Below are 23,498 nucleotides of genomic sequence, written 5' to 3'. Positions count from 1 at the left end.
GTGCCCTCAAATTGATAAACCCTTGAAAGACAATAATCTCGTGCGCGAGCAAACTCCAATAATTTTTAGAAAAACAACACCTAAAAATAGGCCATCACCTTCCCTGTCGCAGTTTGGCAGCTGTCGTTTTCAATCACCTTGGAAAAAATCGTAAACGCTGAGATAGACGGACAAGTTGACTGATGTGTTGACCACAGATATTGACCCAACGACATCAAACAGACAGAGAAATGTGGCGACGGATCTCGGAAGACGACAGAGGAGTTGAACACAATGTGAAACATTGCTGAAGATTGTTCAAGATTGGCCGGATTTGCAACAAACACACGTACAGTAATCAAGATTAAGGGCGAGGAATTCGTATGCGCATTCATTTGCACTTCTTTATTTTTAGCCCAAGTGGTGTGCTGCTAAAGTGGTGTGTAGCAATGTTTACTTTTTCACTCTTAACGTTTCATTATATATTTCGATTATTTTGCAGGGATTGGTGAGTGTCTCATAATAATAGTACATCATATATTGTGTTCATAATAAGTAAAAATGTTACATTTAGTTGGGAATATTCTAGAATGAATTACATAGCCAATTGTGATGTACTGTTTTATTACAGAGGAAATTAAACAGTATGTAGCTAGGTGTTAATTATTTTCTGTTACTTTGCAAATAGGGAAGTTGATACATTTAACAGTGTATTTATTGAAGGTGACACAGAGCTATATGTTGTTTATCATCATGTTTCTATCTCCTGCAGTGGATTGTCTGGTGTTGACTGACTGTCATAGATACTGGGCGTCGTCAAGGGCACACATGGCCCATACAGTGCAGGACCACCAGATGGCACAGCCCCAGGCAGCAGTGTTGTCTCTCCCTCCCTCTGGCCAGGCTAAAGTGAGCCCCCCCTCAGCCCCTACATCATGGGTTTTCCCTGATGCAGTAGCCAGGCAGGCCTACATACCACAGAGCTGTTTATAGCAGGAACATGCAGGCCAAGACCAGCCAGCTGAAGGCTGCCAAATATGTTTACCAGAACAGCAAGTAACCTTTGGGTAGTATGGGAGACCCTGGGACATGGGTATGGGGTTAGAGTGGACTAGACTAGATTGCATGTTTTATCTTTATTTATTGTTAAGTAGTATCAAATGGCACTGGCAACATTAGTCATCACTAATTTGGGGCTCCCGAGTGGCGCATCGGTCTAAGGCACTGCATATCAGTGCTAGAGGCGTCACTACAGACCCTGGTTCGATTCCAGGCTGTATCACAACCGGCTGTGATTGGGAGTCCCGTAGGGCGGCGCACAATTGGCCCAGTGTCGTCCGGGTTAGGGTAGACCGTCATTGTAAATAAGAATTTGTTCTTAACTGAATAAAAAAAGTCGCTGTAATGCAAATTCTTCAGTTGCCCAAGAGCGCAACAAAGAGCAGTACAGAAGTCGGTCACCATAAAAAGCAGTCTCTCTCGAGATCTGCCTACCTCTATGGCTGCTCAAGTCAAAACCTTCCAACCTACGCATTGCTGCAGACTGCTTGAAAATTCCCAGTGTGGCCTCAAAATACTTATCTCCCTCTGCATCCTAAACATACCTTATCAGGGATTTTATTGGGTCCACCGTGCAATTAACTTTTACAACCCACACCCTCACACACACAAACACATTCTGAACCAGCTAAGAGATTATCTCCACCTCCAGTTAGAGGCAAGTAAAGCTGTTTATGTCTGGAGTGCTGTACACTAAAGTAGCCTACACGATACAATGACATAATGGCGCATTACTGCTCTGCAGATCATATGAAGTGTATAGTCATGGAGGAGAGGTTTACTACAGTCTACTGTAAAATGGGTTAGAAATCTGTTGCAAGCTAATTCAAATTACACCCTGGCAGTACTCCAAGAGCATGAGAAACCTATATGTGATACCTTTAGCCCAGGGGTCTCCAACCCTGTTCCTGGAGAGCTACCCTCCTGTAGGTTTTCACTCCAACCCCAGTTGTAACTAACTTGGTTGAGTTTATCAACCTATTCTAATTAGTAGAACCAGGTGTGCTAGATTAGGGTTACAGGATGGTAGCGCTCCAGGAACACGGTTGAAGAGCCCTGCTTTAGCCTGTATCTGCAGCCAGTGATCATGACATGTTATAGTCTCCATTACTGCTGTAGTGTTTATTTATTGTATTTCACCTTTATTTGACCAGGTAGGCCAGTTGAGAACAAGTTCTCATTTACAACTGCAACCTGGCCAAGATAAAGCAAAGCAGTGCTACAAAAACAACAACACATTAACAAACGTACAGTCAATAACACAGTAGAAAAAAATCTATGTACCGTGTGTGCAAATGTAGAAGAGTAGTGAGGTAAGGCAATAAATAGGCCATAGAGGCGAAATAATTACAATTTAGCAATTAACACTGGAATGATAGATGTGCAGATGATGATGTGCAAGTAGAGATACTGGGGTGCAAAAGAGCAAGAAGATAAATAACAATATGGGGATGAGGTAGTTGGGTGTGCTATTTACAGATTGGCTGTGTACAGGTACAGTGATCGGTAAGCTGCTCTGACAGCTGATGCTTAAAGTTAGAGAGGGAGAAATAAGTCTCCAACTTCAGTGATTTTTGCAATTCGTTCCAGTCATTGGCAGCAGAGAACTGGAAGGAAAGGCAGCCAAAGGAAGTGTTGGCTTTGGGGATGACCAGTGAAATATACCTGCTGGAGCGCGTGCTACGGGTGGGTGTTGCTATGGTGACCAGTGAACTGAGATAAGGCGGGGCTTTACCTAGCAAAGATTATAGATGACCTGGAGCCAGTGGATTTGGCGACAAATATGAAGCGAGGGTCAGTCAACGAGAGCATACAGGTCGCAGTGTTGGTTGGTATATGGGGCTTTGGTGACAAAACGGATTGCACTGTGATAGACTACATCCAGTTTGCTGAGTAGAGTGTTGGAGGCTATTTTGTAAATGACATCTCCGAAGTCAAGGGTCGGTAGGATAGTCAGTTTTACGAGGGTATGTTTGGCAGCATGAGTGAAGGAGGCTTTGTTGCGAAATAGGAAGCTGATTCTAGATTTAATTTTGGATTGGAGATGCTTAATGTGAGTCTGGAAGGAGAGTTTACAGTCTAACCAGACACCTAGGTATTTGTAGTTGTCCACATATTCTAAGTCAGAACCGTCCAGAGTAGTGATGCTAGTCGTGAGTTATGGAGTATGTTTATGACTGATATAATTTCAAAGTGAATTTGTCTTTTGTGTCCTGTGTGAAGTGGAACAATGAGTGTTTCTTTCTGGGTGCAGAGATGGACAGTGTTGGACTCCCTGCTATGTGGAGCATTGGCAGGAGCTGTGGCCAAAACAGTTATAGCTCCTCTGGACAGAACCAAGATCATCTTCCAAGGTAAGGCCATTTCCCTGGATGAACAGGCACTCAGAATATAAAGTAGGGGTTCCTTTCGTAAATATATACTCATTTAATTGTTAGTATCTTTGCCTTAATACTTATTTTCCTCCTTCTCCTACTTTAGTGTCTTCACAAAGATTCTCTGCTAAGGTGAGTTTATTATATAACTCGCATTAAAATTAATAAAGATGTACTTGATGTACTGTATGTCTTCCCAATTGGCAGAGGCTGGCAGAGCAGGATTTAATGGTGTTATCTCTTAGATGGGAATGTTATTTGGTAACTTGGGTGTGTGTTACTTTTTAATCTGTCTGTCTGAAGCTGGATGACTCAAAACATTGCTATTTCAAAGGTAATGTTCTGTATATTAAATATTAGAATGCTGAACAGTCACAAATTCTCTCCATGCTGCCATAAGGGTGAATCCTATCTTCCACTTAAATCACATTTTCACATAGTCTCCCATTGACGTCAATGCATGACTAAGTGACAATTTGAAGTTAGGATTCTCCCCAAGGTGTCTTGTTGAGTTAATAATAATAAATATAGCTGCAAGCAGCAATTACCTGGGGTCCAAGCCTTTTTTCCCGTTTAGCCCTTTTCTCTTTCTCAAATATTACGGCCTTATTTTACATAATCAGATTCGGTTCAGACACAACACCAACAATTCCTCACTGTCCAGGGATGTCTGTCTGAAAGCTGCATTGGTGAGATTTGAACCCGGCCCGCCATGGGATGGCATGTATTACAACCCTCTGAGCCATGCTCACCTCATGGCAAAAGTCAGGGTTGAACACTATGGAAGAGCATGCATGTATTGTAGGTTCCGGTCTTGACTCCATTTCTTGCACTTACACAAATCTTATAACATGTAATATATGCCATTTAGTAGGTTGCTTTTATCCAAGGCAACTTAGTCATGCGTATACTGAGAATTGAACCCACTATCCTGGTGTTGCAAGAGCCATGCTCAACCAACTCATCTACAGAGAACCACCATGTGAATAGTGGACCAGTGCACACTTCAGGAAATAGTATAGATTATTGAGATGCTTAGCCAGCAGGGAGGTCCAACCCTCCAAGAGCCCAAACATAGACGCATATTTGGCCCAAACATTACCAGTCTAATGTATTGTACTGTACTCTACTCAAGTTTACTCTACTGATCTTGTTTTTCCCCATTTTAAACTGGTCTTGGTCTGGTCATGGTCTCGATACACTGGTCCTTGGTCTGTGTCTCAGAAAGTCTAGTCTTGTTCTGCGTCTTGATTAGGGATGTACATTTCTGTCAATTTTCCTGCTGACTAACCGATCCTCATTAATCAGTCAACAAACGGTAAAATCAATTCCTAACAGTAAAATTGCGTGACCAACAAAAAATACTATGCATGCATACAAGGAACAGAAATGTTTCATTAATGAAAACATGCAACAATAAGCCTATCGTCTTAGTCAAAAGGCTATAGCCTATTATGGAACATGCAGCTGCTATAATGAAGCAGCTAATAAAACATAATTTGCTAAAATGCAATTTGTGGGAAAACAGTTTTAAATCTAATGCCAGCGGAGCTGAAAACACTGTTCTAAACAGCACATCTAATGCCAGCGGAGCTGAAAACACTGTTCTCAACAGCTCACCTAATGCCAGCGGAGCTGAAAACACTGTTCTAAACAGCTCACCTAATGCCAGCGGAGCTGAAAACACTGTTCTAAACAGCTCACCTAATGCCAGCGGAGCTGAAAACACTGTTCTAAACAGCTCACCTAATGCCAGCGGAGCTGAAAACACTGTTCTAAACAGCACACCTAATGCCAGCGGAGCTGAAAACACTGTTCTAAACAGCTCACCTAATGCCAGCGGAGCTGAAAACACTGTTCTAAACAGCACACCTAATGCCAGTGGAGCTGAAAACACTGTTCTAAACAGCACACCTAATGCCAGCGGAGCTGAAAACACTGTTCTAAACAGCTCACCTAATGCCAGCGGAGCTGAAAACACTGTTCTAAACAGCACATCTAATGCCAGCGGAGCTGAAAACACTGTTCTAAACAGCACACCTAATGCCAGCGGAGCTGAAAACACTGTTCTAAACAGCTCACCTAATGCCAGCGGAGCTGAAAACACTGTTCTAAACAGCACACCTAATGCCAGTGGAGCTGAAAACACTGTTCTAAACAGCACACCTAATGCCAGCGGAGCTGAAAACACTGTTCTAAACAGCTCACCTAATGCCAGCGGAGCTGAAAACACTGTTCTAAACAGCACATCTAATGCCAGCGGAGCTGAAAACACTGTTCTAAACAGCACATCTAATGCCAGCGGAGCTGAAAACACTGTTCTAAACAGCACATCTAATGCCAGCGGAGCTGAAAACACTGTTCTAAACAGCACATCTAATGCCAGCGGAGCTGAAAACACTGTTCTAAACAGCTCGCCTAATGCCAGTGGTTCCATATGTAACAGAGGTAAAAAATCTCAATTAGCAACTTGTAGAAAGAGGGGGAATGTCACGTTCCGGAGCATACAACCAGGTAAGGTTGGGCAGGCTCAGTGCTCAAGGGAGCCAGTACGCCTGCACGGTCCGGTATTTCCGGCGCCACCTCCCCGCCCCAGCCCAGTACCACCAGTGCCTACACCACGCACCAGGCTTCCTGTGCGTCTCCAGAGCCCTGTTCCTCCTCCACGCACTAGCCCTATGGTGCGTGTCTCCAGCCCATTACCACCAGTGCCTACACCACGCACCAAGCCTCCTGTGCGTCTCCAGAGTCTTGTGCGTCCTGTTTCTGCTCCCCGCACTAGCCTGAAGGTGCGTGTCCTTAGCCCGGTACCTCCAGTTCCGGCACCCCGCACCAGGCATACAGTGCGCCTCAGCCGGCCAGAGTCTGCCGTCTGCCCAACGCCGTTTGAGCTGCCCGTCTGCCAAGCACCTTCAAAGCTGCCCGTCTGCCCAACGCCGTCAGAGCTGCCCGTCTGCCAAGCGCCGTCAGAGCTGCCCGTCTGCCAAGCGCCGTCAGAGCTGCCCGTCTGCCAAGCGCCGTCAGAGCTGCCCGTCTGCCAAGCGCCGTCAGAGCTGCCCGTCTGCCAAGCGCCGTCAGAGCTGCCCGTCTGCCAAGCGCCGTCAGAGCTGCCCGTCTGCCAAGCGCCGTCAGAGCTGCCCGTCTGTCCCGCGCCGTCAGAGCTGCCCGTCTGCCAAGCGCCGTCAGAGCTGCCCGTCTGTCCCGAGCCGTCAGAGCTGCCCGTCTGTCCCGAGCCTTCAAAGCCGCCCGTCTGTCATGAGCCGCTAGAGCCGTCCGCCAGACAGGAGCAGCCAGAGCCTTCCGCCAGACAGGAGCAGCCAGAGCCTTCCGCCAGACAGGAGCAGCCTGAGCCTTCCGCCAGACAGGAGCAGCCTGAGCCTTCCGCCAGACAGGAGCAGCCAGAGCCTTCCGCCAGACAGGAGCAGCCAGAGCCTTCCGCCAGACAGGAGCAGCCAGAGCCTTCCGCCAGACAGGAGCAGCCAGAGCCTTCCGCCAGACAGGAGCAGCCAGAGCCTTCCGCCAGCCAGGAGCAGCCAGAGCCTTCCGCCAGCCATGAGCAGCCAGAGCCGTCCGCCAGCCATGAGCAGCCAGAGCCGTCCGCCAGCCATGAGCAGCCAGAGCCGTCAGCCAGCCATGAGCAGCCAGAGCCGTCAGCCAGCCATGAGCAGCCAGAGCCGTCAGCCAGCCATGAGCAGCCAGAGCCGTCAGCCAGCCATGAGCAGCCAGAGCCGTCAGCCAGCCATGAGCAGCCAGAGCCGTCAGCCAGCCATGAGCAGCCAGAGCCGTCAGCCAGCCATGAGCAGCCAGAGCCGTCAGCCAGCCATGAGCAGCCAGAGCCGTCAGCCAGCCAGAGCCGTCAGCCAGCCATGAGCAGCCAGAGCCGTCAGCCAGCCATGAGCAGCCAGAGCCGTCAGCCAGCCATGAGCAGCCAGAGCCGTCAGCCAGCCATGAGCAGCCAGAGCCGTCAGCCAGCCATGAGCAGCCAGAGCCGTCAGCCAGCCATGAGCAGCCAGATCCGGAGCTGCAGTCCCTCAGTCCGGAGCTGCAGTCCCTCAGTCCGGAGCTGCCGTCCCTCAGTCCGGAGCTGCCGTCCCTCAGTGCTGCCCCTTAATCCAGTGGGGTTAAATTGGAGGGTGGTCATTGGGAGGAGGCTACAAAAGCGGGGATTGACTATGGTGGAGTGGGCACCACGCCCAGAGCCTGAGCCGCCACCGTGGACAGATGCCCACCCAGACCCTCCCCTAGACTTTATGCTGGTGCGCCCGGAGTTCGCACCTTGAGGGGGGGGGGGTTATGTCACGTTCCTGACCTGTTTTCTCTTGTTTTTGTATGTGTTTAGTTGGTCAGGGCGTGAGTTGGGGTGGGCATTCTATGTTATGTGTTTCTATGTTGGGTTTAATATGTTGGGTTTAAGGTGTTGCCTGATATGGTTCTCAATTAGAGGCAGGTGTTTGACGTTTCCTCTGATTGAGAACCATATTAAGGTAGGCTGTTCTCACAGTTTGTTTGTGGGTGATTTTCTTCCGTGTCTGTATGTATGTTCGTACCACACGGGACTGTAGCGTTTGTTTGTAGTCTGTACCTGTTCGTGCGTTCTTCGTGTATTTGTAAGTTCTCATGTTTTAGGTCAGTCTAAGTCGTTTGTTTGTTATTTTGTTAATTATCAAGTGTAGTTCGTGTCAGTGTTCGTCTTGTAAATAAATATTCATTATGTATTCATCACCCGCTGCGCCTTGGTCCGCTCATTCTCATCAAGACGATCGTTACAGGGAATCTGATAGCCGCAACTAGGATGGATTGGTAATATGACTAGGATTGTGCCTCTGGCTTTTGGACAATGAAATAAAGTTGATATGAAAATCAATAGAACAGTAGATAAATTCTGGTTAATGGCATGAGGAAGTCTTTTATAAAATAATTGCCTTCACATTTTCTATGGTTGAATTTTGGCTAGGCTTTTTTGAAGCAAGGTAAGACATTCCTCATTATTTGAGGTAAAGTAAAACATTCAGGTTTCAAGCAATTATACTGCCTCAAGGTCACATTGTAAAGTGGTGGGTGACTCTGCTTACCGTTGACTATAGCCTATGCACTCGAATGGCGAATGGGAGTTGCGCTTTAATTCCAAGTTGAGATTGAGAAATAAAAATAGTAGCTTTTTTAATCGTGGCCATCAAAAAAGTTTTTAACACACAATTGCATTTAGAATTATAATCTTTTGCGCAATGACTGGGCTTATAAAAGCATGTTTCACTCCAGTACCAGCTTTTTGAGGAGGTGCTCTGACAGGTGATAGGCCATTTCGCTCCTCAAACTAGGCTGTGTATGCTGTGCGCGTGTGACAAGACACATGACGACTAACGAAAATACAAAGTCGGCAATTTAATTCCACACATTTATGCAAATTAACCTATAGACCGATAAGCATGGTCAATATATTTTTCCGGCGGCTAACCATTAACATCCTTAGTCCATTCCCTCCAAGAGCGACTTAAATTGTCAGGCCCAACCTCACTCAACTTCATTGGCTCACAACGGCCATGACGTTTAAGATATCAACTTAATTTATAATCCATTTACAAATCTTGGTCTATAGATGTTTAACACCAAGTTTTGGAGAAATCGGTTTAGTGGTCTCTGAGGAGATGCTGTCGAAAAATGTAAAACCTTTTGAAGTCAAATGTTGTTTGTAGCGCCACCATTTGGCCGAGACTGGTTACACCACGTGTAACCAGATGTATTCGGCCACCAATTTACACCTCCCACCAAGTTTGTAGGTCTTACCATTTAAGAGCTATAGCTCTCCAAAAATAGGAATAAAATGTATAAATGTAATGTTAATCCTAGCAATTATAATAGTGTTCCATCCCTTTCAGGGCTTGGACCCCTAATAATAGTAAAAATTATTTGGTAGGTGCTTATATTTCTCCTATTTCACACCCGTACATGTGTGATTTGGAAATGTTGTTTTTAGCATATTCCACTCTCAATGAGACACCCTCGGAGAGTGGGTGCAGGACCACGAATGTCTTGTTGAGTTAGTGTTAAGGGTGTTGTGTTGCTGTGTGCCCCCCCCCTCCAGGAAGCCTTCAGACTCCTCTACTGTACATACATGAAAGATGGCTTCCTCAGTCTGTGGAGGGGCAACTCTGCCACCATGGTGCGGGTCATCCCCTACGCTGCCATCCAGTTCTGCTCCCACGACCAGTACAAGAGAATCCTGGGGGAATCCTATGGCTTCCAGGGAAAGTGAGTAAAGTCCCCCTCAGTGAAAATAATTGAGAATACACATACAGTGGGGAGAACAAGTATTTGATACACTGCCGATTTTGCAGGTTTTCCTACTTACAAAGCATGTAGAGGTCTGTAATTTTTATCATAGGTACACTTCAACTGTGAGAGACGGAATCTAAAACAAAAATCCAGAAAATCACATTGTATGATTTTTAAATAATTAATTTGCATTTTATTGCATGACATAAGTATTTGATCACCTACCAACCAGTAAGAATTCCGGCTCTCACAGACCTGTTAGTTTTTCTTTAAGAAGCCCTCCTGTTCTCCACTCATTACCTGTATTAACTGCACCTGTTTGAACTCGTTACCTGTATAAAAGACACCTGTCCACACACTCAATCAAACAGATTCCAACCTCTCCACAATGGCCAAGACCAGAGAGCTGTGTAAGGACATCAGGGATAAAATTGTAGACCTGCACAAGGCTGGGATGGGCTACAGGACAATAGGCAAGCAGCTTGGGGAGAAGGAAACAACTGTTGGCGCAATTATTAGAAAATGGAAGAAGTTCAAGATGACGGTCAATCACCCTCGGTCTGGGGCTCCATGCAAGATTTCACCTCGTGGGGCATCAATGATCATGAGGAAGGTGAGGGATCAGCCCAGAACTACACGGCAGGACCTGGTCAATGACCTGAAGAGAGCTGGGACCACAGTCTCAAAGAAAACCATTAGTAACACACTACGCCGTCATGGATTAAAATCCTGCAGCGCACGCAAGGTCCCCCTGCTTAAGCCAGTGCATGTCCAGGCCTGTCTGAAGTTTGCCAATGACCATCTGGATGATCCAGAGGAGGAATGGGAGAAGTTCATGTGGTCTGATGAGACAAAAATAGAGCTTTTTGGTCTAACTCCACTCGCCGTGTTTGGAGGAAGAAGAAGTATGAGTACAACCCCAAGAACACCATCCCAACCGTGAAGCATGGAGGTGGAAACATCATTCTTTGGGGATGCTTTTCTGCAAAGGGGACAGGACGACTGCACCGTATTGAGGGGAGGATGGATGGGGCCATGTATCGCGAGATCTTGGCCAACAACCTCCTTCCCTCAGTAAGAGCATTGAAGATGGGTCGTGGCTGGGTCTTCCAGCATGACAACGACACAAAGCACACAGCCATGGCAACTAAGGAGTGGCTCCGTAAGAAGCATCTCAAGGTCCTGGAGTGGCCTAGCCAGTCTCCAGACCTGAACCCAATAGAAAATCTTTGGAGGGAGCTGAAACTCCGTATTGCCCAGCGACAGCCCCGAAACCTGAAGGATCTGGAGAAGATCTGTAGGGAGGAGTGGGCCAAAATCCCTGCTGCAGTGTGTGCAAACCTAGTCAAGAACTACAGGAAACGTATGATCTCTGTAATTGCAAACAAAGGTTTCTGTACCAAATATTAAGTTCTGCTTTTCTGATGTATCAAATACTTATGTCATGCAATAAAATGCAAATTAATTACTTAAAAATCATACAATGTGATTTTCTGGATTTTTGTTTTAGATTCCGTCTCTCATAGTTGAAGTGTACCTATGATAAAAATTACAGACCTCTACATGCTTTGTAAGTAGGAAAACCTGCAAAATCGGCAGTGTATCAAATACTTGTTCTCCCCACTGTATGTATCATGGTGCCGGAGAAGATGGCTCACGTTTTACGCGCTCCTAACCTAATGTGTTTTTTTGTTCATTTTTTTGCGTTGTTTGTAACTTATTTTTTTACTTATTTTGTACACAATGTTGCTGCTACCATCTCTTATGACCGCAAATAACTTCTGGACATCAGAACAGCGACTACTCACCACGAACTGGCAGAAGCTTTTTTTTCCTTTAATGAGCCCGACGTGAAGAACATACTGCTTTCCCGGGAACAGGCCCAAATCCCCGTCATTTGCGAGAAGACAGAGAAAAAGAGGACGGAGGTCGGGCTGCCTTCTGAGAATTTGTAGGCAATCGAATAAACCCCCACTGCCTTCCATTCTTCTAGCTAACATGCAATCATTGAAAAATAAAATCGATGACCTACGAGGAAGATTAAACTACCAATGGGACATTAAACTTTAATATCTTATGATTCACGGAGTCGTGGCTGAACGACAACATTATCAACATACAGCTGTCTGGTTATACGCTGTATGGCAGGATAGAACAGCGGCGTCTGGTACAAGGGGCGGCGGACTATGTATATTTGTAAACAACAGCTGGTGCATGATATCTAAGGAGGTCTTGAGGTTTTGCTCACCTGAGGTAGAGTATCTCATGATAAGCTGTAGACCACACTATCTACCTAGAGAGTTTCTGTATTTTTCGTAGCTGTTTACATATCACCACAGACCGATGCTGGCACTAAGACCACACTCAATGAGCTCTATTCCGCCATAAATTAACAGGAAAACGCTCATCCAGAGGCAGCGCTGATATTGGCCGGGGACTTAAATGCAGGGAAATTTAAATCCGTCTTATCAAATTTCTATCAGCATGTTAAATGTGCAACCAGAGGGAAAAAAAACTCTAGACCACCTTTACTCCACACACAGAGACGTGTACAAAGCTCTCCTTCACACACCATTTGGCAAATCTGACCATAATTCTATCCTCCTAATTCCTGCTTACAAGCAAAAATTAAAGCAGGAAGCACCAGTGACTCGGTCCAAAAAAAAGTGGTCAGATGAAGCCGATGCTAAGCTACAGGACTGTTTTGCTAGCACAGACTGGAATATGTTCCGTGATTCTTCCGATGGCATTGAGGAGTACACCACATCAGTCACTGGCTTCATCAATAAGTGCATCGATGACGTCGCCCCCACAGTGACTGTATGTATATACTCCAACCAGAAGCCATGGATTATAGGCAACATCCGCACTGAGCTAAAGGCTAGAGCTGGGACTCTAACCCGGAAACTTATAAGAAATCCCGCTATGCCCTCCGACGAACCATCAAACAGGTAAAGCGTCAATACAGGACTGAGATTAAATTGTATTACACCGGCTATGGCAGTCCTTGGATGTGGCAGGGCTTGCAAACCATTACAGACTACAAAGGGAAGCACAGCCGAGAGCTGCCCAGTGACATGAGCCTACCAGACGAGCTAAACTACTTCTATGCTTGCTTCGAGGCAAATAACACTGAAACATGCATAAGAGCACCAGCTGTTCTGGACGACTGTGTGATAACGCTCTCCGCAGCCAATGTGAGTAAGACCTTTAAACAGGTCAACATTTACAAGGCCGCAGGGCCAGATTAATTACCAGAACGTGTACTGCGGGCATGCGCTGATCAACTGGCAAGTGTCTTCACTGACATTTTCAACCTCTCCCTGTCTGAGTAGACCACCATAGTCCCTGTGCCCAAGAACACTAAGGTAACCTGCCTAAATGACTACTGACCCGTAGCACTCACGTCTGTAGCCATGAAGTGCTTTGAAAGGCTGGTCATGGCTCACATCAACACCATTGTCCCATAAACCCTAGACCCACTCCATTTTGCACACTGCCCTAACAGATCCACAGATGATGCAATCTCTATTGCACTCTACACTGCCCTTTCCCACCAGAACAAAAGAAACACCTATGTGAGAATGCTATTTATTGACTGCAGCTCATCGTTCAACACCATAGTGCCCTCACAGCTCATCAATAAGCTAAGGACCATGAGACTAAACATCTCCCTCTGCAACTGGATCCTGGACTTCCTGATGGGCCGCCCCCAGGTGGTAAGGAAAGGTAACAACACATCCGCCACGCTTATCCTCAACCAAGGACCCCTCAGTGGTGAGTGCTCAGTCCCCTCCTGTACTCCCTGTTCACTCATGACTGCACTGCCAGGCACGATTCCAACACCATCATTAAGTTTGCCGATGACACAACAGTGGTAGGCCTGATCACCGACAACAACGAGACAGCCTATAGGGAGGAGGTCAGAGACCTGGCCGTGTGGTGCCAGAACAACAACCTCTCCGTCAACATGATCAAGATAAAGGAGATGATTGTAGACTACAGGAAAAGGAGGATCGAGCACGCCCCCATTCTCATTGACGGGGCTGTGGTGGAGCAGATTGAGAGCTTCAAGTTCCTTGGTGTCCACATCACCAACAAACTAACATGGTCCAAGCACACCAAGACAATTGTGAAGAAGACACAACAAAACCTATTCCCCCTTAGGAGACTGAAAAGATTTGGCATGGGTCCTCAGATCCTCAAAAGGTTCTACAGCTGCACCATCGAGAGTATCCTGACTGGCTGCATCACTGCCTGGTATGGCAACTGCTCGGGTTCAGACCGCAAAGCACTACAGAGGGTAGTGTGAACGGCCCAGTACATCACTGGGGCCAAGCTTCCTGCCATCCAGGACCTCTATACCAGGCGGTGTCAGAGGAACACCAGCGACTCCAGCTACCCTAGTCATAGACTGTTCTTTCTGCTATTGCACGGCAAGCGGTACCGGAGCGCCAAGTCTAGGTCCAAGAGGCTTCTAAACAGCCTCTACCCCCAAGCCATAAGATTCTTGAACATCTAATCAAAATGGCTACCCAGACTATTTGCATTGCCCCCCCAAACCCTCTTTTACGCCGCTGCTACTCTGTTATTGTCTATGCATAGTCACTTTAATAACTCTTCCTACATGTTCATATTACCTCAATTACCTCAACTAACCGGTGCCCCCGCACATTGACTCTGTACCGGTACCCCCTGTATATAGTCTCGCTATTGTTATTTTACTGCTGCTCTTTAATTACTTGTTCCTTTTATTTCTTAATTTTTAAACTACATTGTTGGTTAGGGGCTTGTACGTAAGCATTTCACTGTAAGGTCTACACCTGTTGTATTCGGCGCATGACTAATACAATTTGATTTGATTTGTTAATGTAGCACCATCCTGAACTCTGGTGGTCATCATCAGCCTCCAAGGCAATCCTTCAGTGATCTTTCTTGAACAGAACAAACCATTTTCTCTTGTGTGAAAAATAAAATCATAATAATACAATGATATCCATTGTCGAAACCATAGCTGCACTCTAATGTAATTTGATCTGTCTGTTTCAGAGCCCTTACTCCTTTTCCACGTTTCCTGGCAGGGTCGTTGGCTGGCACCACAGCTGCCATGCTCACCTACCCCCTGGACATGGTGCGGGCCAGGATGGCAGTGACACCCAGACAAATGTAGGGCTCTCCAATAACACTCATAAATGTCAATCTTTGAATGTATAAAAATACCTGCACACAGGGCTCTAAAGTGCGACAAAAAAATGCGACCAAATATTTTGCTGTGCGACCAGGAGTTTTATTTTGGGAGCACTGTGTGACTATGAACAAAATCTCCGATAATTGTTGTTTCCGAGTGTCTTAAAGAAACAAACGAGTGCAGATGTGTTAGCGTGATGGTTGCACAATTACTACAGCGAAAACAGCTAGCTTCCTTCTAACCCAACCAAGATCTGACCTATATTACCGCCTCAACATTTTTATATTTCTATAGCGAATTGCATTGACCACATTTTACATTCATAAACCATTTTGTGGGCCATTCTAAAACTGCTCAAAACCACACAGTTTCTAAACCCAAAGGCGCAACATCGTGAAACTACGGGAACACTTGCGAAACAGACCAAGCAGACTAAGCCAGGGTTTGGGGTTTGAGAAGTCAATGAGAGAAGTGAAAAATTCATCCATAATTGTTAATTTTCTCAATCTAAAGACACAACCTAGATTCTAGCGAATGTCTTAAGTAGTTAAACATGTTATTACTCCAACCTTGTGAAAGTGATTTTCGTCAAGAAATTACTTTATATTGAGGAGTGCCTTTGATTTGACGGCCTGCACATGAACAGTTTGGCGCGATACGAAAGTTAGACCCGATGACGTGTTTCTACCCATGAGTTTAGCTAGCCAACTTCGCCATGACATCGCCTACAAGTGTGATCTGGGATTTATATTGAAGAAGCAGTTTCTGCCTATCTTCATACTGTACTGTCTTTGTCCAAACATTTGGGGCCATAGAAAAGAAAGGACAATGGATAGATTCTTCAGGAGATCAATGATCGTCAATACAAACCTTACGTTTTTAAGAGAATGTGTCCAATTTTCAATGTAATGAATCTCAATGGGAAAATAGGGATTCATACACAATGTAGAAACCTACTATTCCACAAGTGACTTTGTCATTTCAATTACAGGTATTCATATGATTTATTTTAGCTTTTATAATAAATTAATGTGTTTAACGGTGTTACATATTAGTTAAAGGCAAACAATTTATTTATTTCCCTGTTTAACTCTCTTGCAGATAAACATGTGCCTTACAAAAAACGAAGGTTAAAAGACCGATGCAATCCATGGTTTACTCGTGAATTGTCTGAAAAATTACAGGAAAGAAATTTAGCTTGGGTTAAGGCCAGATGGACTGTTTCTACTTCTGATTGGCAGTCCTTCAGACATTTGAGAAATAGATGCCTATCCCTGTTTAAAATAACTAAATCAACATGCTTCTTGAATTGTGTATCTGAGAGTGGTGGTAATCTAGCCAATTTCTGGGAAGTGGTCAAATCTTTGAAACAAAACACCCCCTCATTTCCCCAGCAGGTTTTGACAGCCTCTGCACCCAATCTAGACTAAATAGAAATGTGTGATGCTTTTAATAAGCATTTTGCCTCAGCTGGCCACCTGTTTGAAAGGATCATCTCTGAAAATCTAATGACCTCAAAACAGATTGTAGAGAATGATGCATTAACAGACTAATATACTTTATTTTTTATTTCAACCCTTTGATGTCAATGATGTACAGTTGAAGTCAGAAGTTTACATACACCTTAGCCAAATACATTTAAAGTCAGTTTCACAATTCCTGACATTTAATCCTCGTAAAAATGCCCTGTTTTAGGTCAGTTAGGATCACCACTTTATTTTAAGAATGTGAAATAGGTAGCCTTCCACAAGCTTCCCACAACAAGTTGGGTGAATTTTGGCCCATTCCTCCTGACAGAGCTGGTGTAACGGAGTCAGGTTTGTAGACCTCCTTGCTCACACACGTTTTTTCAGTTCTGCCTAAAAATGTTCTATAGGATTGAGGTCAGGGCTTTGTGATGGCCACTCCAATACCTTGACTTTGTTGTCCTTAAGCTATTTTGCCACAATTTTGGAAGTATGCTTGGGGTCATTGTCCATTTGGAAGACCCATTTGCGACCAAGCTTTAACTTCCTCACTGATGTCTTGAGATGTTGCTTCAATATATCCACATAATTTTCCTTCCTCATGAAGCCATCTATTTTGTGAAGTGCACCAGTCCCTCCTGCAGCAAAGCACCCCCACAACATGATGCTGACAACCCCGTGCTTCACAGTTGGGATGGTGTTCTTCAGCTTGCAAGCTTCCCCGTTTTCCTCCAAACATAAGGATGGTCATTATGGCCAAACAGTTCTATTTGTGTTTCATCAGACCAGAGGACATTTCTCCAAAAAGTACGATCTTTGTCACAATGTGCAGTTGCAAACCGTAGTCGGGCTTTTTTATGGCGGTTTTGGAGCAGTGGCTTCTTCCTTCCTGAGCAGCCTTTCAGGTTATGTCGTTATTGGACTCGTTTTACTGTGTATATAGATATTTTTGTACCTGTTTCCTCCAGCATCTTCACAAGGTCCTTTGCTGTTGTTCTGGGATTGATTTGCATTTTTGGCACTAAAGTACGTTCATGTCTAGGAGACCGAACGCGTCTCCTTCCTGAGCGGTATGACGGCTGCGTGTTCCCATGGTGTTTATACTTGCGTACTATTGTTTGTACAGATGAACGTGGTACCTTCAGGAGTTTGGAAATTGCTCCCAAGGATGAACCAGACTTGTGGAGGTCCACCATTTTTTTCTGAGGTCTTGGCTGATTTCTTTTGATTTTCCCATGATGTCAAGCAAAGAGGCACTGAGTTTGAAGGTAGGCCTTGAAATACATCCACAGGTACACCTCCAATTGACTCACATGATGTCAATTAGCCTATCAGAAGCTTCTAAAGCCATGACATCATTTTCTGGAATTTTCCAAGCTGTTTAAAGGCACATAGTGTATGTAAACTTCTGACCCACTGGAATTGTGATACAGTGAATTATAAGTGAAATAATCTGTCTGTAAACAATTGTTGGAAAAATTTGTTGTGTCATGCACAAAGTAGATGTCCTAACTGACTTGCCAAAACTATAGTTTGTTAACATGAAATTTGTGGAGTGGTTGAAAAACGAGTTTTAATGACTCCAACCTAAGTGTATGTAAACTTCCGACTTCAACTGTACATCTATGATGTACTAATGATGATGTACATCTATGATGTACTAATAAAAATAAAACATAGGGCCTGATTCACTTCAAATCTAATTTTATTGTTCACATACACATATTTAGCAGATGTTATTGTGGCTGTAGTGAAATGCTTGTGTTCCTAGCTCCAGCAGTGCAGTAATATCTAACAATACACAACCATACACACATCTAAAAAGTAAAATAATAAGAAATATAGCAATATTAGGGCGAGCAATGTCAGAGTCCGGAGTGTAAATACTGTGTGTGTATATACAGTACCAGTCAAAAGTTTGGACACACCTACTCATTCAAGTTTTTTTTTTTTTTTTTTTTTTACAATTTTCTACATTGTAGAATAATAGAGAAGACAAACTATGATATAACATGTAGTAACCAAAAAAGTGTTCAACAAATCAACAAATCATATATTTTAGATTCTTCGAAGTAGCCACCCTTTGCCTTTGACAGCTTTGCACACTCTTGGCATTCTCTCAACCAACTTCACCTGGAATGCTTTTCCAAAAGTCTTGAAGGAGTTCCCACAAATGCTGAGCACTTGTTGGCTGCTTTTCCTTCACTCTGTGGTCCAACTCATCCCAAACCATCTCAATTGGGTTGAGGTCGGGTGATTGTGGAGTACAGGTCACAATGTTTAAAAACATACAGATGAGCTAGTTAAAAAGCTAAGATTTATAGGGGGCTTAATTTTTTATAAATAGATCTTGCCTCTCCCTAAATAGCAGGAAGCAGATTGTACAGTCAGTTCTTGATTATGGTGACACTGTTTACCAGATTGCAACAGCCCCTACTCTTAAACCTTTGGATGCTGTCTACCATAGCACCATTAGTTTTATCACTGGTGACAGTTTTGATACTCACCACTGCATCCTGTAACAAAAGGTTGGCTCGTCCCCATTAAAGTGCCGGAGATCAATTCATTACTCCCTTTCTGTTTCCAAAGCCCTACTACACAAACTTACCTAACTTCATTGCGAAAGAATGAGCTACCAAACCCGCTTGACCAATTTAAGTCAATCCTCCTTTAGTTTTAGTGCCCTTCATTGTTTGAATAACCTGCAAAATTCCTTGTATCTTGAGTCCCTTTTGCCGCTAGGCCAGTTTAGGACTCTGGTGTTAAAGGAATTCATTGAGGATTGCAGTTGTTTCGATTTATTGTAATGGTTTATTTGTTGAAAGTGTAGTATTGTACCTTGTATTTTTTTTTTTTATGTTCATTTTCTTGATTGTGAAAATGTTTGTACTCCGGGCACCATTGTGAATGAGACCCTGGTCTCAATTGGGCTCCCCTGTGTAAAAGTAAAAACAAAACACAAAACGTGCTTCAAAAGTAACTAGACTTAATATAGGCCCAATATAGGCTGTATCTCAATCAATTTAAAAAAAAAATCTTATTTCTGGTGCTCCTAAATTGTATGTGGTGCTCCTAACTTTAAGTTGGTTGCACCATTGCTACCAATGATTTTTTTTTTTTTCGAGCCCTGCCTGCACGTGGTTCCCCCTTTGCCCACTTATTCAAAGTTTAACAGGTATATAGGTAATGTTTTTATCCTTATCTAATATCCATATAGGTTAATATCCTACTCTTATCTTTCTTCCCTACAGGTACAGCAACATTATGCACGTGTTTGTACGCATTACACAGGAGGAGGGCATTAAGACCCTGTACAGAGGCTTCTGCCCGACCATCCTGGGAGTGATCCCATACTCAGGAATCACCTTCTTCACATATGAGACCCTCAAGAAACTACATGCAGGTACATCCTCCTTTTTCTTTTAGAACTGTTTTAATGTAATGATTAGCTTTTTGACTAAGGGCTTAATTTGCTCTCTCTGTCTCTCCTTATCCCATTCCTTTCTCCAGAGAGGACTAGGCGGTCCCAGCCGTACTCCTACGAGCGTCTGGCATTTGGCGCGTGTGCTGGCCTGATCGGCCAGTCGGCCTCTTACCCGCTGGACGTGGTTCGCCGACGCATGCAGACGGCAGGGGTGACGGGCCAACAGTACGGCAGCGTCCTGAACACCATGAAATCGATCGTGGTGCAGGAGGGTGTGGTGCGTGGACTCTACAAGGGCCTCAGTATGAACTGGATCAAAGGGCCTATTGCTGTGGGGGTCAGCTTCACCACCTTTGACCTCATGCACAACCTCCTGCACAAGATGCACCAGTTGGGATACTTCACACACTGAGCCAGCAGAGGGAGCCAGAGGAAAGGTTCACTGTTGGGACTAGAGTTGTCGTCCGTCGGTCACAGACACAATATGGATCCTCTGCAAGTCAGATAGGGATTGAAAGGGGAGGGTGGATACTGGACAGACAGGAGGCAGAAGCTGTCAGTTTATTTAAGCGCACATCCTCTGACACACATTAAGCACACACAGCCAGACCACCCACTCTTGCTGTTGATGGATGGGATGTCTGTACTAAGGCTAAAATAAGTGTCCTCAAACAGGGTAGATGTGTGCATGAGTTTGCAGTATGAGAATGTGAATGATTTTACATTTCCAGTCCTGATATTTGTTTGAGATTGTGGTATTATCTCTGGTAAGGGCACTTAATGTGGCTGGAGATATTCAGAGGCGAAGAACTTTACAATCGGTTCATTTTAGTATGGAATTTGATCAACTATGCTCACAATGTTTTCTGTTGCTTTAAACTGAAGATTCACTTATATTTTCAAACATGCATTGCTGCTTTTTTTCTTGATTATTTCAGGGCTTGTTGCAGCTGTAATCCGCTGCTCTGCTCACTTTTGCATTTAGCATCAACGTTTCATGGAAGAGTCACCTAGTGGGCCTTGCTGCCAGACAATATAATCTGATTGTTGATAGTTTCTTGATTGCTGGTACTTGGGAATGTAGTCTTGTTCCAAAGAGCTTGTTGCTGTTTTTTTTACGGTTAAAAATGTCAATTTTATGACGTGCCAAGATGGAATGTACTGTCAGGAAAAGTATTGCCACCCTTGATAAAGATGAGCAAAAAATACTGTATAAAATAAATACAAGTACTGAGCTATATTGTATGCTCAAAAATGAGAAAATTCTATTTTATACTAATACAATTGCTCAGAGAAAGAGACTTCGTTTATCAAGTAATATTTTTTCTCCAAAAAAGATAGGTCAAAATTATTGCCACACTTGTTTTCAATACCTCTCCTTGCGAGGATAACGACACTGAGCCTTTTCTAAAATGTTTTATGAGATTGGAGAACACTTTGGGAGGGAACTTGGACCATTCCTCCATACAGAATATTTCCAGATCCTTGATATCCTTCATCTGCGCTTATGGGCTACCCTTTTCAATTAAAACCACAGGTTTTTCATGTGGTTCAAGTCCGGAGACTGATGGCCATTGCAAAATGTTGATTTTTGTGGTCAATTAACTGGTGTGCGTGGCCAAAGAGCTCAATTGGCATGTCATCTAACAAATGTAGATTGCTAAATGGCATTGGCAGTTGGTTTGGAACCTTTGCTATGGTCAGATGACACGACAATAAAGCTCTAGGCTTCCACAGAATGATGCATATAAAGAGAAAAAAACACCTACAGTTCCATATGGTGGTGGATCTTTGATGTTATTGGGCTAATTTGCTTCCACTGGTTCTGGGGCTCTTGTTAAGGTCAACGGCAGCATGAACTTTACCCAGTACAAGGACATTTTAGCCAAAAACCTGATTGCCTCTTCTAGGATGCTGAAACTTGGCCACAAGTGGATCTTCCAGCAAGACGATAACCTCAAGCACACATCAAAATCCACAAAGTAATGGTTAATTGATCACAAAAATCAACATTTTGCAATGGCCATCTCAGTCTCCGGACTGGTTTAAATTGAAGAGGGCAGACGAAGGATATCAAGTATCTGGAAGGATTTTGTATGGAGGAATAGTCTGAGATCCCTCCCAATGTGTTCTCCAATCTCATAAAACATTTTAGAAAAAGGCCCTGTGACACTCTCCTCACAAGGCGAGTTTTGAAAACTAGTGATAATTTTTACCCCTCTTTTTAAAAAAGTTTTTTTTAATTGTTAAATTTGGTTTATCTGAGCAATTGCATTAGTATAACATTATTTTGTATTTATTCTCCATTGGACCTGACCGTCGGTGTGCAATAATGCCCTCACGTTGATGAGACAGAGATGGTGATATCATAAATAGTTTATTTTTATTAACAACATGCCTGCAGTCCCTCACACACTGAATGCCATCCTCCATTTAAACAAACGGAAGCGTTTCAGGCAGGAGGCCCCAGGTGTGTGCAATCAGCATATTAGCAAGGCTCGCAAGCAGTCAGCTGACAATAAAGGGACATGTCACTCATTCTAACGTTCAAACCACCAGTTAAAGGTTGTGCTGATGAATAAAGATGAATTAACTGGATTTGCATGTGATAATGGATTGACAATTTAGCTAGGATCCTAGATATATAAACACACAATAAATACATTCATTCATTTTACAGTGAAGGGTACTCCTTCACAGTCAGTAATCATTTCAGCCTGACTGCACAGTTTCACTATGGTGTCTAGAAATACAGAGTTGTAGTGTCTAACTGGAATCTAATGGATATCATCCATATTTGCCCACTACATGTAGACTAAGGAATAAATATATAATCGGTATATTTCTAATATTAAGGTAGTCTTTATCTGTAGTCTTATTGTGAAGGAAATCCAGTTTGTCATAAATCTGTTTCTATGTTTATTGATACTTTACACAAGAATTTCGCTACACCCGCAATAACATCTGCTAAATATGTGTATGTGACCAATAAAATGTTATTTGTTTGATTTGATATTGATTTCTTGAATATATTAATATACTAAAAAACGCACTTCTCGAGATCAGTGTATATGTGAAATAACCATTGATCAACACAAATTATGCTAAAAACACATCCTGTATTAATTACTAAACTTGACGTCTAATTGCAATATTTTTTATGAATGATTCATTTATAGCAGTGTTTCCCAACCCTGGTCCACGAGTAACCCCAACAGTACACAGTTTTGTTTTAGCCCTTGACAACACTGGCTCCGACAATCGTTGGATGTGGCAGCAAACCATTACAGACTACAAAGGGACAGACTACAAAGGGAAGATTACCAGGACGTGTACTGCGAGCATGCGCTGACCAACTGGCAAGTGTCTTCACTGACATTTTCACACCCTGTCTGAGTCTGTAATACCAACATGTTTCAAGCAGACCACCATAGTCCCTGTGCCCAAGAACACTGAGGTAACCTGCCTAAATGACTACCGACCCGTAGCACTCACGTCTGTAGCCATGAAGCTTTGAAAGGCTGGTCATGGCTCACATCAACACCATTATCCCAGAAACCCTAGCCCCACTCCAATTTGCATACTGCCCTAACAGATCCACAGATGATGCAATGTCTATTGCATTCCACACTGCCCTTTCCCACCTGGACAACAGGAACACCTATGTGAGAATGCTATTCACTGACTACAGCTCAGCGTTCAACACCATAGTGCCCTCAAAGCTCATCATTAAG

The 23,498-nt window shown here is 43.9% G+C and overlaps 1 protein-coding gene across 2 annotated transcripts; it reads left to right on the top strand.

Annotated features, from left to right (window-relative positions):
* Nucleotides 1-18: 18 nt before the first annotated feature.
* LOC139540958 (mitochondrial coenzyme A transporter SLC25A42-like) lies at nt 19-22,772 on the top strand. 2 transcript variants are annotated; one of them, XM_071345041.1, is made up of 8 exons: nt 19-487; nt 752-888; nt 3,293-3,392; nt 3,520-3,545; nt 9,496-9,662; nt 14,736-14,852; nt 19,592-19,743; nt 19,851-22,772. In XM_071345041.1, the coding sequence occupies exons 2-8, from the start codon at nt 808-810 to the stop codon at nt 20,174-20,176; spliced, it is 969 nt and encodes a 322-aa protein (XP_071201142.1). In that variant the 5' UTR covers nt 19-487; nt 752-807; the 3' UTR covers nt 20,177-22,772. The 2 variants fall into 2 exon arrangements, with proteins under 2 accessions (XP_071201142.1, XP_071201141.1); XM_071345040.1 differs by having other exon boundaries at nt 20-418.
* The last annotated feature ends 726 nt before the right edge of the window (nt 22,773-23,498 follow it).

The sequence above is a fragment of the Salvelinus alpinus genome, chromosome 16, assembly GCF_045679555.1.
Source record: "Salvelinus alpinus chromosome 16, SLU_Salpinus.1, whole genome shotgun sequence".
In the NCBI taxonomy this organism is placed as follows: Eukaryota; Metazoa; Chordata; class Actinopteri; order Salmoniformes; family Salmonidae; genus Salvelinus; species Salvelinus alpinus.
Note: the sequence above shows the minus strand (reverse complement) of the source record. Positions and strands in the feature narration are given on the sequence as shown.

What these genes read in the sequence shown, in the direction of transcription:
- LOC139540958 (XM_071345041.1), top strand. Translation starts at nt 808, where the DNA reads ATGGCCCATACAGTGCAGGACCACCAGATGGCACAGCCCCAGGCAGCA. An exon ending in CACAAAGATTCTCTGCTAAG is followed by an intron (nt 3,546 to 9,495) that starts GTGAGTTTATTA and finishes CCCCCCCTCCAG; the next exon opens with GAAGCCTTCAGACTCCTCTA. An exon ending in GCAGTGACACCCAGACAAAT is followed by an intron (nt 14,853 to 19,591) that starts GTAGGGCTCTCC and finishes TCTTCCCTACAG; the next exon opens with GTACAGCAACATTATGCACG.